The sequence below is a fragment of the Amblyomma maculatum genome, chromosome 7 (assembly GCF_055883805.1).
Source record: "Amblyomma maculatum isolate TAMU_Amacu chromosome 7, ASM5588380v1, whole genome shotgun sequence".
In the NCBI taxonomy this organism is placed as follows: domain Eukaryota; kingdom Metazoa; phylum Arthropoda; class Arachnida; order Ixodida; family Ixodidae; genus Amblyomma; species Amblyomma maculatum.
Genome location: NC_139350.1, coordinates 34,678,399 through 34,691,102, shown reverse-complemented (window position 1 = coordinate 34,691,102; position 12,704 = coordinate 34,678,399). Strand labels below are relative to the sequence as shown.

At 47.5% G+C, this 12,704-nt stretch overlaps 1 protein-coding gene and 1 pseudogene across 1 annotated transcript in view; one reads left to right on the top strand and one right to left on the bottom strand.

Annotated features, from left to right (window-relative positions):
* The window catches only part of LOC146182955 (condensin-2 complex subunit G2-like), a 145,565-nt gene that overhangs the window by 24,987 nt on the left and 107,874 nt on the right, over nt 1–12,704 (top strand). Inside the window, exons 6-7 of the mRNA XM_084608985.1 lie at nt 2,469–2,563; nt 6,641–6,716. Coding sequence (XP_084465111.1) covers nt 2,469–2,563; nt 6,641–6,716 — 171 coding nt within the window. The remainder of the gene's footprint in view (nt 1–2,468; nt 2,564–6,640; nt 6,717–12,704) is intronic.
* LOC146182956 (uncharacterized) lies at nt 10,399–12,409 on the bottom strand (annotated as a pseudogene).

Genomic DNA, 12,704 nt, shown 5'->3' with positions numbered 1-12,704 from the left:
TTTTTTTTAACCTACATGAGCCATACTAGTGTAGCAAAACATCCAAACACTTAGCAATATTGAGTGAGGAATTCGCTATGGAGGCTCGGTACATAGTGGTTTAACTGTATTCATGATATAAAGTGTATTAAGGGGGGACGCGGGTTTTAAATTGGTCAGAAATGGGCGAAGAATTGATTTTGAGAAAAACTCATTTTCGGAATGTTTGTACCTTTTGAACACTAGCCTTCAAAATATCAACACTGAATTCGGTCGAGAAATACGGTAAAATCAACTTTTAAAACGCCATGGGGGCCTCGAAAAGGCCAAAAAGGGGTGAAAATTGTTCAAACTTCCCGCTCGTGCCGTGGGTGAAGCAGCCGGCTAGCCTCCGCTATCTTAGACTTGTTTTGAAGCTTATTTCTTTGTGCGCATTTTGTGGCATCTCCAAATGACATCGCTCAATGAGAACGACCCCCGTCGCGGGTTATCCGAAAGCTGCTTCTAGTCCGCTGATTGGCTGGAGCGCGCGCTTGCGAAGCGAGCCCCTCGTCTCGTTTTTTTCCATTGGCCAACGCGACCGACTTGGCTTTTTTTTTTTTTAACGTTCGCCATCGCGGTTGCTACTTCGCTCGTTTATGATGAGCTTTCGCTATCGTATCAATCGTTCCCGCGGCCGGTGCTGGTCTTTAGACACAGCTCGGTGGACGTAGCCGTATCGATAGTGTATTAAAAACGAAAGCGCCTAGCGAGTGCGTGTCGAAGAAAGAGTACAGCAGCGCGCTGCCAGGGTCGCACGTCGCATCCTAAGCGGCGTGTTCTTGGCCTAGCTATGGTCCCCACTGACGCGACCATTTCGTTGCTTTTTTAGCGCGTCTCTTCAGAAGCCGCAAATTCTGAGGACGGTTTCGTTTTTTAAAGTTATTTTTTAAAGTAGATTGGGGCTTGAGAAATCGCGTCGCTGCGCTCAAGGGGTGTAGAAGTTCGAGCTTTAGCTCCAGCAAGGGACCCTGCATGCGCAGTACAGCAATGTAGCAAAGTTTCATTCTGGAACGCTAGCCAATTTATTAGGTCATTTTAGTATGCCGCCGTGTTTAGCCTCAAACTCAGGACCCTCGTCCCCCCATTAACTCCATAGTCATTAGTAGTTAGTTGTGCTCATTGGTGTTTGATTCTGACAGTTACAGTCGAACCCGGGTATATTGAATTCGAAGGGATCGCGAAATAGTTCGATATATCGATAATTCGATATACAGAAATCGGCTTGTGACGGCACTTACGATGTGAAAAAACGATACTGTATTTGTCGCGTAATCAACCCACTTTCATCATGAACCCGCCCTCCACTTTTGCACCGAGAATTAAAAAAAAAAAAAATGAGTTAAGGCCAGCTCGCTCACATGCAAGTGATTGAGCAATCTCAGCGACGAGCGGCAGCGACAGAGTGAAAAATTTCAAACTTGTTGGAACTGCGTTCCTCTCGCTGCTCGAGTCTTCGCGGCAGCTCAAAACAAGGTTTCTGTGTCGCCGCAGCAGAAATCGCGGTTTTCGCTTGCATGTCGATGGCGCGCGTCACTCCGTTTTGGTGGTCTTGTTCACAGCCTATTTCTTGGCAGCATGCCAAGATGATGCGATAACGTCATGGTGTGTTTATCTTTTGATAGCTCCTGCTGTGGCGGGGAGCGAACTTGGCAGAGTGCCCATGATGGCTTGATTACACAAGCCTGGTTCGATTTATCACGCCGCGCTTGGGGCGGGCATCATGATCACAGCAGCTGACCGCATGCTTTCGTTGATCCATACATGCAAGGATAAACGACTCCCGAAAAAAAAAAATCCTGCCGCTTCTTAACGTTCGAACAGCACAATGATAAGAAAGGATGACTCTCAAAAAAAAAAAAAAAAGCTGCCGCTTTTTAACGTCCGCAGGCGCCATAGTCTCATCAGCCGCCGCGCGCAGAGGGTTCGCAACACACGCTGGAGAAAGTGTACGACGCTTGTCTGAAAACGGGCTGAGCTGGCTTGGCGCATGCGTAGTGCGTGCTGAAGGAGAGAGATAGCTCAGCAAAAGGATGGGCACACCCACGCGCATGGTTTGCAAACATGTGTTGGTGCGCTGGAAACGATAACTGCAGATGCGCGCCTTTGGGGAATGGGTGCGGCGCTGCCCAGACCAGCCGTCGCCGAACTGTCCCCTCTCATTCCTTCCGCGCGTGGCTTGAAAATGTCGCGCGGCAAACGGCCAAGGGTGATGCGATCGTCTTTGGGGAAGGCGCACTTTCTAGTGCGTCATGCGGAGTTCGATATATCAAACGACTAATGAAATTAAGTTCGATATGTGACGTGGCTTTCCTATACTTTTACATGGGATTTTCAAGGGGATATTCCGTGAGTTCGATATAACCAAACTTCGATATAACCGGGTTCGACTGTATTTTGACATTTTTGCTGTGGCAGACAATTTCTAACCTTGTATTTTCTTTTTCTAGGGACGGAAGTTTGTCACCTTTTTGCTCACGGTTGACAAGCTCCTTACCCGTTTGATCCGGGAGGAAATGGATAAGGCCATTCCATTTTTGACAAAGTGGGTATAAGCTGCTGCATGTCTAATGTCACTTGCGTGGTTTTTAATTTCTTTTATCTGTTTACCTCATGTACTGTCAACCCTTGACGATTAGAACTCTGTTCATTTGACATGCAGTGTAATTCGAAGGATTTTTGTGGGCCCATAACTATCGATTTGATGGCATAATTAGAAGTGTTAATTAGGATACGGTGATCACAGATTGTCCAATGAAGGTAGCAGGCTCCCTGAACAAAAATTTTTTGCTTGGGTTTAATATTTTTGTGTTGTGCTCCATTAAAGGCTCGGTTAAATCTTGTTGACATGCCACCGCTTACTACGCTTTTGAGCATAACACATTTTTATTATTATTCTTTATTCCTGGCTAATGCTCTGTAGAGGTAATGCATTCTCATATGACAAGTACGATCATGTTGCACGTGGGTTTGAATAACAGGGTACAATCGCAAAAATGTACGATGAACTCTCATGGTGTTGACCTTTGCTCCGTGATGCAGTGGAAAAGTGGTAGCAGTAATGGTAATACTTGTGGCTGAAACTTTTTGTGCGCTGGCTGGGGCAATTGGCCCTCTTTTGTTTAATGATGCCTCTTCCCCCCCCCCCCCCCCCCACACACACACACACACACACTTTTTCAATGACAGTCTACCTTTTTTTTTAAATTTTCACGGTGTGTTCCTCGTGATGACACACCATCATTGTCGGTCTGCTGCATTGACCTTGGTAGTAAGCCAAGGGACTTCATGCCAATAACATCTCTGTTTATTTGTCAAGATACCCTGCAAGGGTTACGCTCTGGGCGAAATAGGCTGGAGTGTAAGGTTTAGACACTCTTCGCAGCTTTGTCATGTGTTGAGGAGTGAGAGAAGCAATCTCGTTTCCACATGTTTCAAAAAAGCATGCTTCTGGATATTTAGTAACTGCCAAAGTTAAGAGGCCAAATAAGTCTAGCATTGTTTACATGCTGAGAAGAAAACATTACTGCCGAAATTACTTTGCTCAGTGTCGATGGGTCAACTCAGCACGTGTCAGCATCGATGAGCCTATCAAAGGGCTGTATGCCACTGAACTGATTTGTGAGGAGTAAGTCGGCCATGCCTCGTTGAGAAAGCTGTGCTTGGGTGCTCCGCCCAAGGCATTGCGTGGGGATGTTGAAGAGATAGGGCCCATTGTAGCATGAACTATCATTTCTCGTTTGTTTTGCAAGCTGTCACATTTCGTTTCACCAGTCATGTCTGCCATTCATGGGGTGGGAGCTGCATGAGGAATGTGACTTTCTCTGCTTGAACCTTCTTCAGAATGGCTGTTAAAGCTGCCTTTCAATCCTTGTACTACTGCACGTGTGTGCGGCTAAGAGTGTGTGTGAGAGAGATCAGGCTTGTAAAGTAGGTGTTATAAGTAATTGATTACTTATAAGTTTCCTGGATTTTTTACTTCATTTCTTTTTTGTGATGTAGCGTTCTAATTACCCACATTTTTTTTTCTCCAATAATATTGTTACGTGGTGGCATGACAAGCGATGCAGCACGGCGACACAATAGAAACAGAACGACGTGATGACATGATGATGAAATATGCTTTAATGGCCAGCGGGCCTAGCGCGAGCACTCCGCCCTGCGCCACTGCCTACATCGTCATCCTCATAGCATTACCCGGGGCCACTGAACGATCGTCCCGATCGATTGCTAGAAATTCAATGCATGACGTGACGATGAACACAGACACAGGATTGGGACATTGAGAAACGCTGGACACCACAATGAATGCGAAGATGGGAAGAATGCTTGCACCAGAGTGTCAAGTCCAATCTTCACCATTTGCCGAAGGCCAAGGCTCACGGACACGCCGAACGGCTTGGGTGGGGGTGCTGTCTTCGCTCGAGTGGTCGTGAGGTCGCTTCATCGTGGGGCCAGTAGGGTCGGCTTTGGGCTCTTCCTGGTCGTCGTGTGTTGTGGTCAGGGCTGGGGACGAGGCTGGGGACAGCGGCTGGTCGGGTCTGAGCAAAAAGGGCTGGGGCAACGAGGCTGGGGACAGCGGCTGGTCGGGTCTGAGCAAAAAGGGCTGGGGCAGAGCTGGGCGGTGATTTCCACGGGCTTTCGGCAGATGGACCCGGCGTACAGTTGGCTCAGACGGTGCAAGGCGAGGATGGGGATGAATCGCAGCTCCAACCAAATGTTACGTGGTGGCATGACAAGTGATGGAACACGGCGACACAACAGAAACAGAACGATGCTATGACATGACGATGAAATATGCTTTAATGGCCTGCGGGCCTGGCGCGAGCGCTCCGCCCTGCGCCACTGTCGCTTCGTCATCTTCGTAGCAATATCTAGTAATCTAACATTTGTTTTTCTGAAAAACAAGTGATGATGACTGGTACAGCTGTGCTATGCTAATAAAGGGTGGATGAGAATAATGTGCAGTAAACCCTCGTTAACTCAAAGTTGTAAAATCCGGGAAGACATTCGAGATAAGCGGAGTTTCGAGTTGAGCAAACTGCCGAAATTTCTGGCGACAACCCCTGGCGATCCGTCGCGCGCCGCCGCTGCCGCCAACGCCTGTCATTGCCGCTGGTGCACACTGCACGGAGCTACAGGACTCTGCGACAGAGGCACGTTTTTGGCATTGCTTTGTTACTGCCCCGTCGTCGTACGGTCATGAAGAGTACAGTTACCCTATATCCCGTTTGTAACACTAGACAGCTTAAAATGCATATGCAACGTGTTTAAAAAAAAAAAAGTTGCAGCACAGCTGTGTGCTGCTACAGATGCATACTTGGATTAGCAAGGGTTTTCTCCTGAAATTAATATCTATCCACACTAGCCCTTTTATTTTCCTTTATTACCCTACCAAGCTTTTACTGAATTGTCATATATGCATGGATCGGACGAAGTGAGCGTCTGCAGGTTCTTCGCTCAAACCAGACTAGAAAAACAAACTTCGCTCGCAAAAAAAAAAAAAAAAGCCAGGACGGAAATTGAGTTGCCCTAAGCCTTCTGCGCTTGGCTGCCTCGCGAGCTGCTTCTGGGTGAGACGAGAAATTTTCTAAAAACCTAGAACCTGAGCGTAACAGCGATGAGCGAAAATGCGTTGGTGGCCCTTGGCCTGTCGCGCGCATCGACTCTCCACTGCACAAGGGGAGCTTTTGTAATAAACGTAAAAGAATTCTCAGGAAAAACTGAATTTTATTATTTTCGAAGTCAGAACTGGGTAATGCTTCCCTGCTTTGCTTTGGCGTTCGGTCCGACAAAAGCGTCCTCTAGCTGCTGAACGCATCGCACTGCCGCTGCATTCAGCTTTGTTGTGGAGCAAGCGTTTCAAACACAACATACACAAAAAAATCAATCAACGCTTCGTGCACATAGTGCAACGAAACAGAACCACACAATCACTGAATTGCTCTTGCCGCTATGTACGTGCGAAGGGCAACTGATCGAACCACGCTGAACTGGCTGAACAGACAGCCCGATAAGACTCGTCAGTCCCCCGCGTGCGAGCGGCGCTCGTGTGTCTTCTCCCAAGGCGAGAAACGGCTTCGTCCGCGGAAATTTTGTATTCGCTCTTCGAACGTTACCATGTTCAACACTTGGTATAGGAACAAAATGCTCGCTCGGAGCCCCTATCATCTTTCGGTAACGACCTTTGCCTTCGGTTTTTCCGGTCAAAATTTCGAGATATCTGCATTACGCCCGAAAAATGCTTTAAGATAAATGGGAGCTAATACATAGCACCTATGGAAGCTGAAGACGCGGCGTGGAGAATTTTCGACTTTACACCGATTTTTCGAGATATGCGAGTTTGTGTTAACGAGGGTTTACTGTAATTGCAATCGATAACCAGTGGAGTTAGTAATTTTTGAGATGAAATCTAATACAATCAGTTGCCTTCTTTTTTGTAGCTTGTTCAAGCCTTGTACATGTGCATGTTCTTTGGACCTGTAAAGCATTTGTATGTAGTGCTTGTGATTGTCGCCTCCTCAGGATTCCTCTTCTTTCCAAAAGTGGCTAATGAGAGTTGCATTTCTGCAAGCAGTTGGAACCAGCATATTGTTTGCATAATATATTTTTTTTGTTTCAGTGATTCTGTACAGCAGTTTGCTCACGTCTACTTAGCTGCATGGAAAGAAGTGTCTGACAATCCAGTACAGACAGAGGTGAGGTGTTCTCATTCCTTTTCTTTTTTTTGTATGTTAAGTGTTGCCATGTGACTTAATTTAAGGGGGGACATGGCTCTTAAAGTTACTTTTTCAATTGTTGACCAAATTTGATAAAACCCGGTATTCTGATTCAGTTTCTTGTACTGATTTCAAATATGTAACTAGTTTTCCAATTGGCCAATTAGTTCAAGAGATAATGAAATTAGTTCATAATTTGCAGAAACAATTAAAAAATAGCCGCACTGCAAAACGTTAACACGGACGCATTGCTAGAAGGCATAACGAACACAATTTTAGGAGCACTTTTTTAAAATGACAAATATTAGCGATGTTATAGCAGTTCAAAGTTTCCAATTTTGCTCTAAATCAGACAGGAGGGCACCCACATTTGGAACAGTGAACTTTGAACTGCTCTAACTTCGCTAATACAGTCGAACCCGGATATATCGAACTCGAAGGGGATCGCGAAATAGTTCGATATATCGATAATTCGATATACAGAAATCGGCTTGGGACAGCACTTACGATGCGAAAAAACGATACCGCATTTGTCGCGTAATCAACTCACTCGCATAATGAACCCACCCTTCACTTTTGCGCTCGAGAATTTTGAAAAAAAAAAAAAAGAGTTAAGACCAGCTCGCTCACATGCAAGCGATTAAGCGATCTCAGCGAGGAGCCGCAGCAGCAGAGCGAAAAATTTCCAACTTGTTGGAACTGCGTCCAGCCACCATCGAGCCACCGCAGCAGCTCGAAACAAGGTTTGTGATTCGCCGCGGCAGAAATCTCCAGCGTTTTCGCTTGCATGTGGCACTCCGTTTGGGTCGTCTCATCCACAGCTCACTTCTTGGCAGCGTGCCAAGATGCTGTGCAGCGATAACGTCGCAGTGTGTGTTTATCTTTTTATAGCTCCTGCGAGGGGGGGGGGGGAGCGAACTTGGCAGACTGCCCGTGATGGCTTGATTGCACAAGCCTGGTTCGATTTATCACGCGCTTGGGGCGGGCGTAGTCCACTGCCATAAAATATTGGAAAGCGTGGTACAGTAGCTGCAAATGCTGTTTGAAGCGAAAAATGCTAAAAGCCGGTGTCATGATCGCAGCTGACTGCGTGTTTTCGTTAATTCATACATGAAGAATAAATGACTCCCGCAAAAAAAAAAAAAAAAAAAATGCCGCTTCGTAACGCCATATATTACGCTACGCCGCGCCTACAGCACAACGAAAAAAATAGACTACTCTCGGAAAAAAAAAAGAAAAAAGATCTACTGCTTGTTAACTTCCGCAGGCGCCATAGCCACATCAGGCGCTGCGCGCAGAGGGTTCGCAACACACGCTGGGGAAAGCGTCCGACGTTCTGTCTGAAAACGGGCTGAGCTGGCTTGGCGCATGCGTAGCGCGTGCTACTGCGAACAAAGGCCGGGAAAGAGAAGGGAGAGAGATAGCTCGGCAAAAGAATGGGCACACCCTTGCGCTTCGCTCTGTCGCGTTTTTCCCCGCTCGTTCCCACCGGTTCTCTCTGGTTCATTCACGCACATGGCTTGCAAATGTCACGTGTTGGTGCGCGGGAAACGATAACCGCAAATGCGCGTGCCTTTAGGGAATGGGCGCGGCGCTGCCCTAGCCGAACTGTCCCCTCTCATTACTTCCGCGCGCGGCTTGAAAACGTCACACGGCAAACGGCCGAGGGTGATGCGATGGTCTTTGGGAAAGGCACACTTTCCAGTGCGTAGTGCGGATTTCGATATATCGAACGACCGGTGAAATTGAGTTCGATATATGACGCGGCTTTTCTATACTTTTACATGGGATTTTCAAGGGGATATTCCGTGAGTTCGATATAACCGAAATTCAATATATCCGGGTTCGATATATCTGGGTTCAACATATCCGGGTTCAACTGTATTTGTTATATCAAAAAAGTGCTCCTAACATTGTATTCATTATGCTTTCTAGTACCAAGCAAAGTGTCCATGTGAATGTTTTATAATGCGGTTATTTTTTGATCGTTTCTGCAATTTATGAACAATTTCATTTAACTTTTTAACTAATTGGTCAATTGGAAAAAGTTATATATTTGAAATCAGTGCAAGAAACTGAATCAGAATTACAGGTTTTTTCAAATTTAGACAAAAATTAGGAAAAATAGTTTTAAGAGCCATGTCCCTCCTTAAGAGGGGAGGCTACCTTTGAATACCAACTTTTTTGTTTCTTGAGATAATTGAATGCAATTTTCAGGGTAGACTTATGGCACAGCTATTTGAATAACTGTAAAGTTTCATGGAGCTGCGCACATGGGTTCGTTGTATCATGCCTGGAGAACTTGCAAAATGTGTTGGCACTATGAAATTTATTATGGAGGTTCCTGAATAGGTACCACAGGGCAAGACAGTCCTTTTTTTCAATTTACCTGCCAAAAAATTTTAGCAGTGCATTGAGGTTAGTGCAACTAATTGGACTTGCATTAGCCTAATTTTGATTGTTTATTATAAATTCCAGACTCAATAATTTGAAAAAACGAGCTTGTCTTGCCCTCTGAAATTTATTCAGGCACACAATAAAAAAAACCAGGTGGGAATCTGATAAGCGGTTCCAGAAATACTGCGGGAATAAGCAACCATACCATGAAAAAAATTCATTGAGAAAATGGCCCTTGAAGTTTAAACAGCATTTTCAAGTCTAAAGTTGTTTTTCACTGCAGCACGTTGTGCCTCCACCTCCCCGATTCCCTCGGAAAGTGCATTTTCATGCGAACAGCGGACGATGCTGACGACGCGTTATCGCTTGCGATGACAGACGCGATACGGGAGGCCGAGATCGCCGAGGTTGATATGGTCTGTACTGCAGGCACGCTTCAAACGCCGGCTCCTTACGTTGACGCGAAAGATACGCAGTTGGAAGTGGCAGCACAGTCAGTCCAGTAGTGATGTAGCAGAAGCAGCACTAATAGAAGCGTCTCTGCGCCCGTTGGCAACGCTTTTCGTTAACTTCGCGATTCGGACGGCATTCACAGAACGACGACGTATGCAGTGTTTTGAACTTCTTAGCGTGCATCGTGGCCGACCATGCAATAATCCACAAAGTGCACATAACCGTTCAAAACACGCCACCAGAATTCGTAACGAGCGATGATCACGGCGATCTCAAAATGGTGAAACGTGAAGCGATTCAGCGAACGCACAAAGAACGCCAGCTCAGTAGGCAGCCGGAGCAGACGAAGCGCCGGGAAGGGGCCACCGCGTCAGCGCTCGCAGCAGCCAATAGCAGTCGCGCGATCCCCCGCATTCTCACGGAGCGCGCGCTTTGTCCAATCACAGCCCGAATTCGAGACGCGGGAAGCTCAACAATCCCTGTGAGGCCCCCAATCACAAGCGAGCCATGCTTCTGCTACGCCGCGGACGCCGCCGGCGAAGGCAATATGGAAAAGGGCAAGCATTCACAAACAAAACAAGACTAAGATGGCGGCGCTCGGTTCAGCGGCAGAGAAATGGCGCGCGCGCGAAGTTTGGGTACTTTTGCCGTTCGCTCGCGACTCTGGGGCTGCCGTGCCCAGTTGTATATTTAATTTAAAGCAGTTCCAGGATGAATTAGGCGTTTATAATTATAGGAAAGGTAGTTTATAACATATACAGCCGAGATATGTACTTTTTGAAAAGCCGACTTTTTCGCCATTTTTCGACTTTCAAAGCCTGCGTCCCCCCTTAAAAAATCTGGAGGGAATCCGATTAGCACTTTCAGAGATACTGCTGGAATAAGCAGCCACACCAGGAAATAAATTCACTCTGAGAAAACGGCCCTTGAAGTTTAAAACTCCATTTTCGGGTTTAAAATGCCCCCGCAGATAGTTTGCAGTGTCTTTGGGGACTTTCTTTCTTTGCCGCCTCTCAGTCATTGTTTTATCTCTCTTCTCAGTCTTTCCATGCGCGGGGCAGCTCGCTGTATGGCTAGGTGGCCAGGTGTGAGCCCTACGGACAGAAATTTCTTTGGTTGCCCTTTGGCTGCCAGCATTAAACCTTATCACTGCATCATGCAGTGCTGTCTCCACAGCAATCAGTGAGGCATGTTGTTCCTTGGGCATCAGTGACCACAGAACAGAGTGAAACGATTCTGAAGCATTTTGGGTCTTTGCCCCCTGGCACGGCTGAAGGAGAGAAGGCTCCGAGAGGCGCTGATAAACAGGAAGCAGAGCCTCGGCAACATAGCCTGGCAGGGTGTGCCTGTGCCTTGGTTGTGGCAAGCCACTTCCCTCAGCAGCGTTGTGACAGCACCACGAGTCTGCACCCTCTAAGTAGAGGTTATGATGAGGCTCCGCATCGGTCGATGTGATGTGGTGGTAGGAAGCCATCACTGCACGCTGCATTGCAGCCACATCATTGGAATTATTTCTCAAGGCCCAGCGATAATAGTCAGTCGGCTTGTCGATGAGAGCTTTTGTCAGCCTGCCTTTCCCTCCCAACGACACTTCACTCCTTTGCACTAGGTTGCGCAGTGCTCTTCCCATCCTTTCTTGCAAATGATTGAGGCATTCCTCTTCACAACAGGGGCTAGCCCATAAACATTCTCTTTTACGAGGGCAGAGTAGGAACGAATGTTATGCTTCGCGAGTGAACGCGTGAAAAGGATCAGGGCTGCCTCTATCTCCATCCTCCCAGACTTAGCATCTGTGTTTTTTTGGCAGATGTGCTGCTTACGCCAGCTTGAGTACTTGGTGTCTTCAGGGTCTGACACCCAAGGCACTGGTTCGACAGGACAACAGCATCCAAGATCAGGCCTGTGTGGTGCTCGATCGCTGCCCTAACTCCAATGTGGGACGTGTGCCCACGCTTATGCCAGGCGCCATCGTAGACTACAGTAACGTCTCTAGTAAATCCTGGGTCCATTTCCTTGTAGGTCTTCACAGCAGCTGCTGATTCAGAATAGAAGTCCTCTATGCACTGAGTCTCTGGGTCCTTGAATGTTTTCTTCAGGGACCCAGAAGAAAACCTTTCTTTTCCAATTTGCTTCATAGCCATAATGGCCTGGATATTGACGTCGAAAGCCTTTCCTTCATTCTGGCGCGGTGAACTCCATGAACTTGCAACAATCCCACAATGTGGGCATATGAGTTCAAGCTTTGTAGTTTGCCCAAGCTGGGTGTCTAGTCGAACAGACAGTCCAGTTGCAAGGCAACGCTAGCACAAAGTGCTGGCAAGCAAATTGACAAGCACACACATTTCCACAAGGCAAAATACCTTATCTTCTGCAGTAGCAGTAGCAGGTGTGGGATCGGGCGACATCGCTTGAAATTTTCTTAGTGTCGCGGCCGTGGCACCGAGTCTGTCTTTCACAGTGGCACACTGTGCCTCCGCTGCCTCGACGTCTTCGGGAGTCAGGAGGCGAGTTTTTACGCGTACGATGGACGTGCTATCACTCACGGCGACAGACGCGATGCGGGACACCGGGATCGCCGAGGTTGATGCGGTCGGGACAGCAGCCACACTTGAAATGTCGTCTGCTTGCGTTGATGATGCGGAAAATACGCCGCTGGAAGTGGCAATGCAGTCGTCTTGTAGTGGTGTACCAGAGGCAGCACTGCTAGAAGAGTCTCCGTGACTGTTGATAACACGCTTCGTCAACTTCGTCATGCTGACTGCATTCATAGCAAGACGTCGTGTACCGAATGCATGCAGTGTCTTGAACTTCGTAAGGCGCATAGTGACTGACCGTGCAACGATCCACGAGGTGCACAAAACAGTTCAAAAAACACGCCATGAGAATCCCTAACAAGGGATGATGACGGCGATCTCAAAAATGGGGAAACGCGAAGCGGTTCAAGCGAACGTGCAAAGAACGCCAGCTCAGCAGGCAGCCGGAGCGGACGACGCAGCAGGGAGGGACCAACGCTTCAGCGCGTGCAGCAGCCAAAAGCAGGCGCACAATCCCCCGCATTCTCAAGGAGCGCATGCTTCGTCCAATCACGGCCCAGATCGGAGACGCGGGAAACACAAC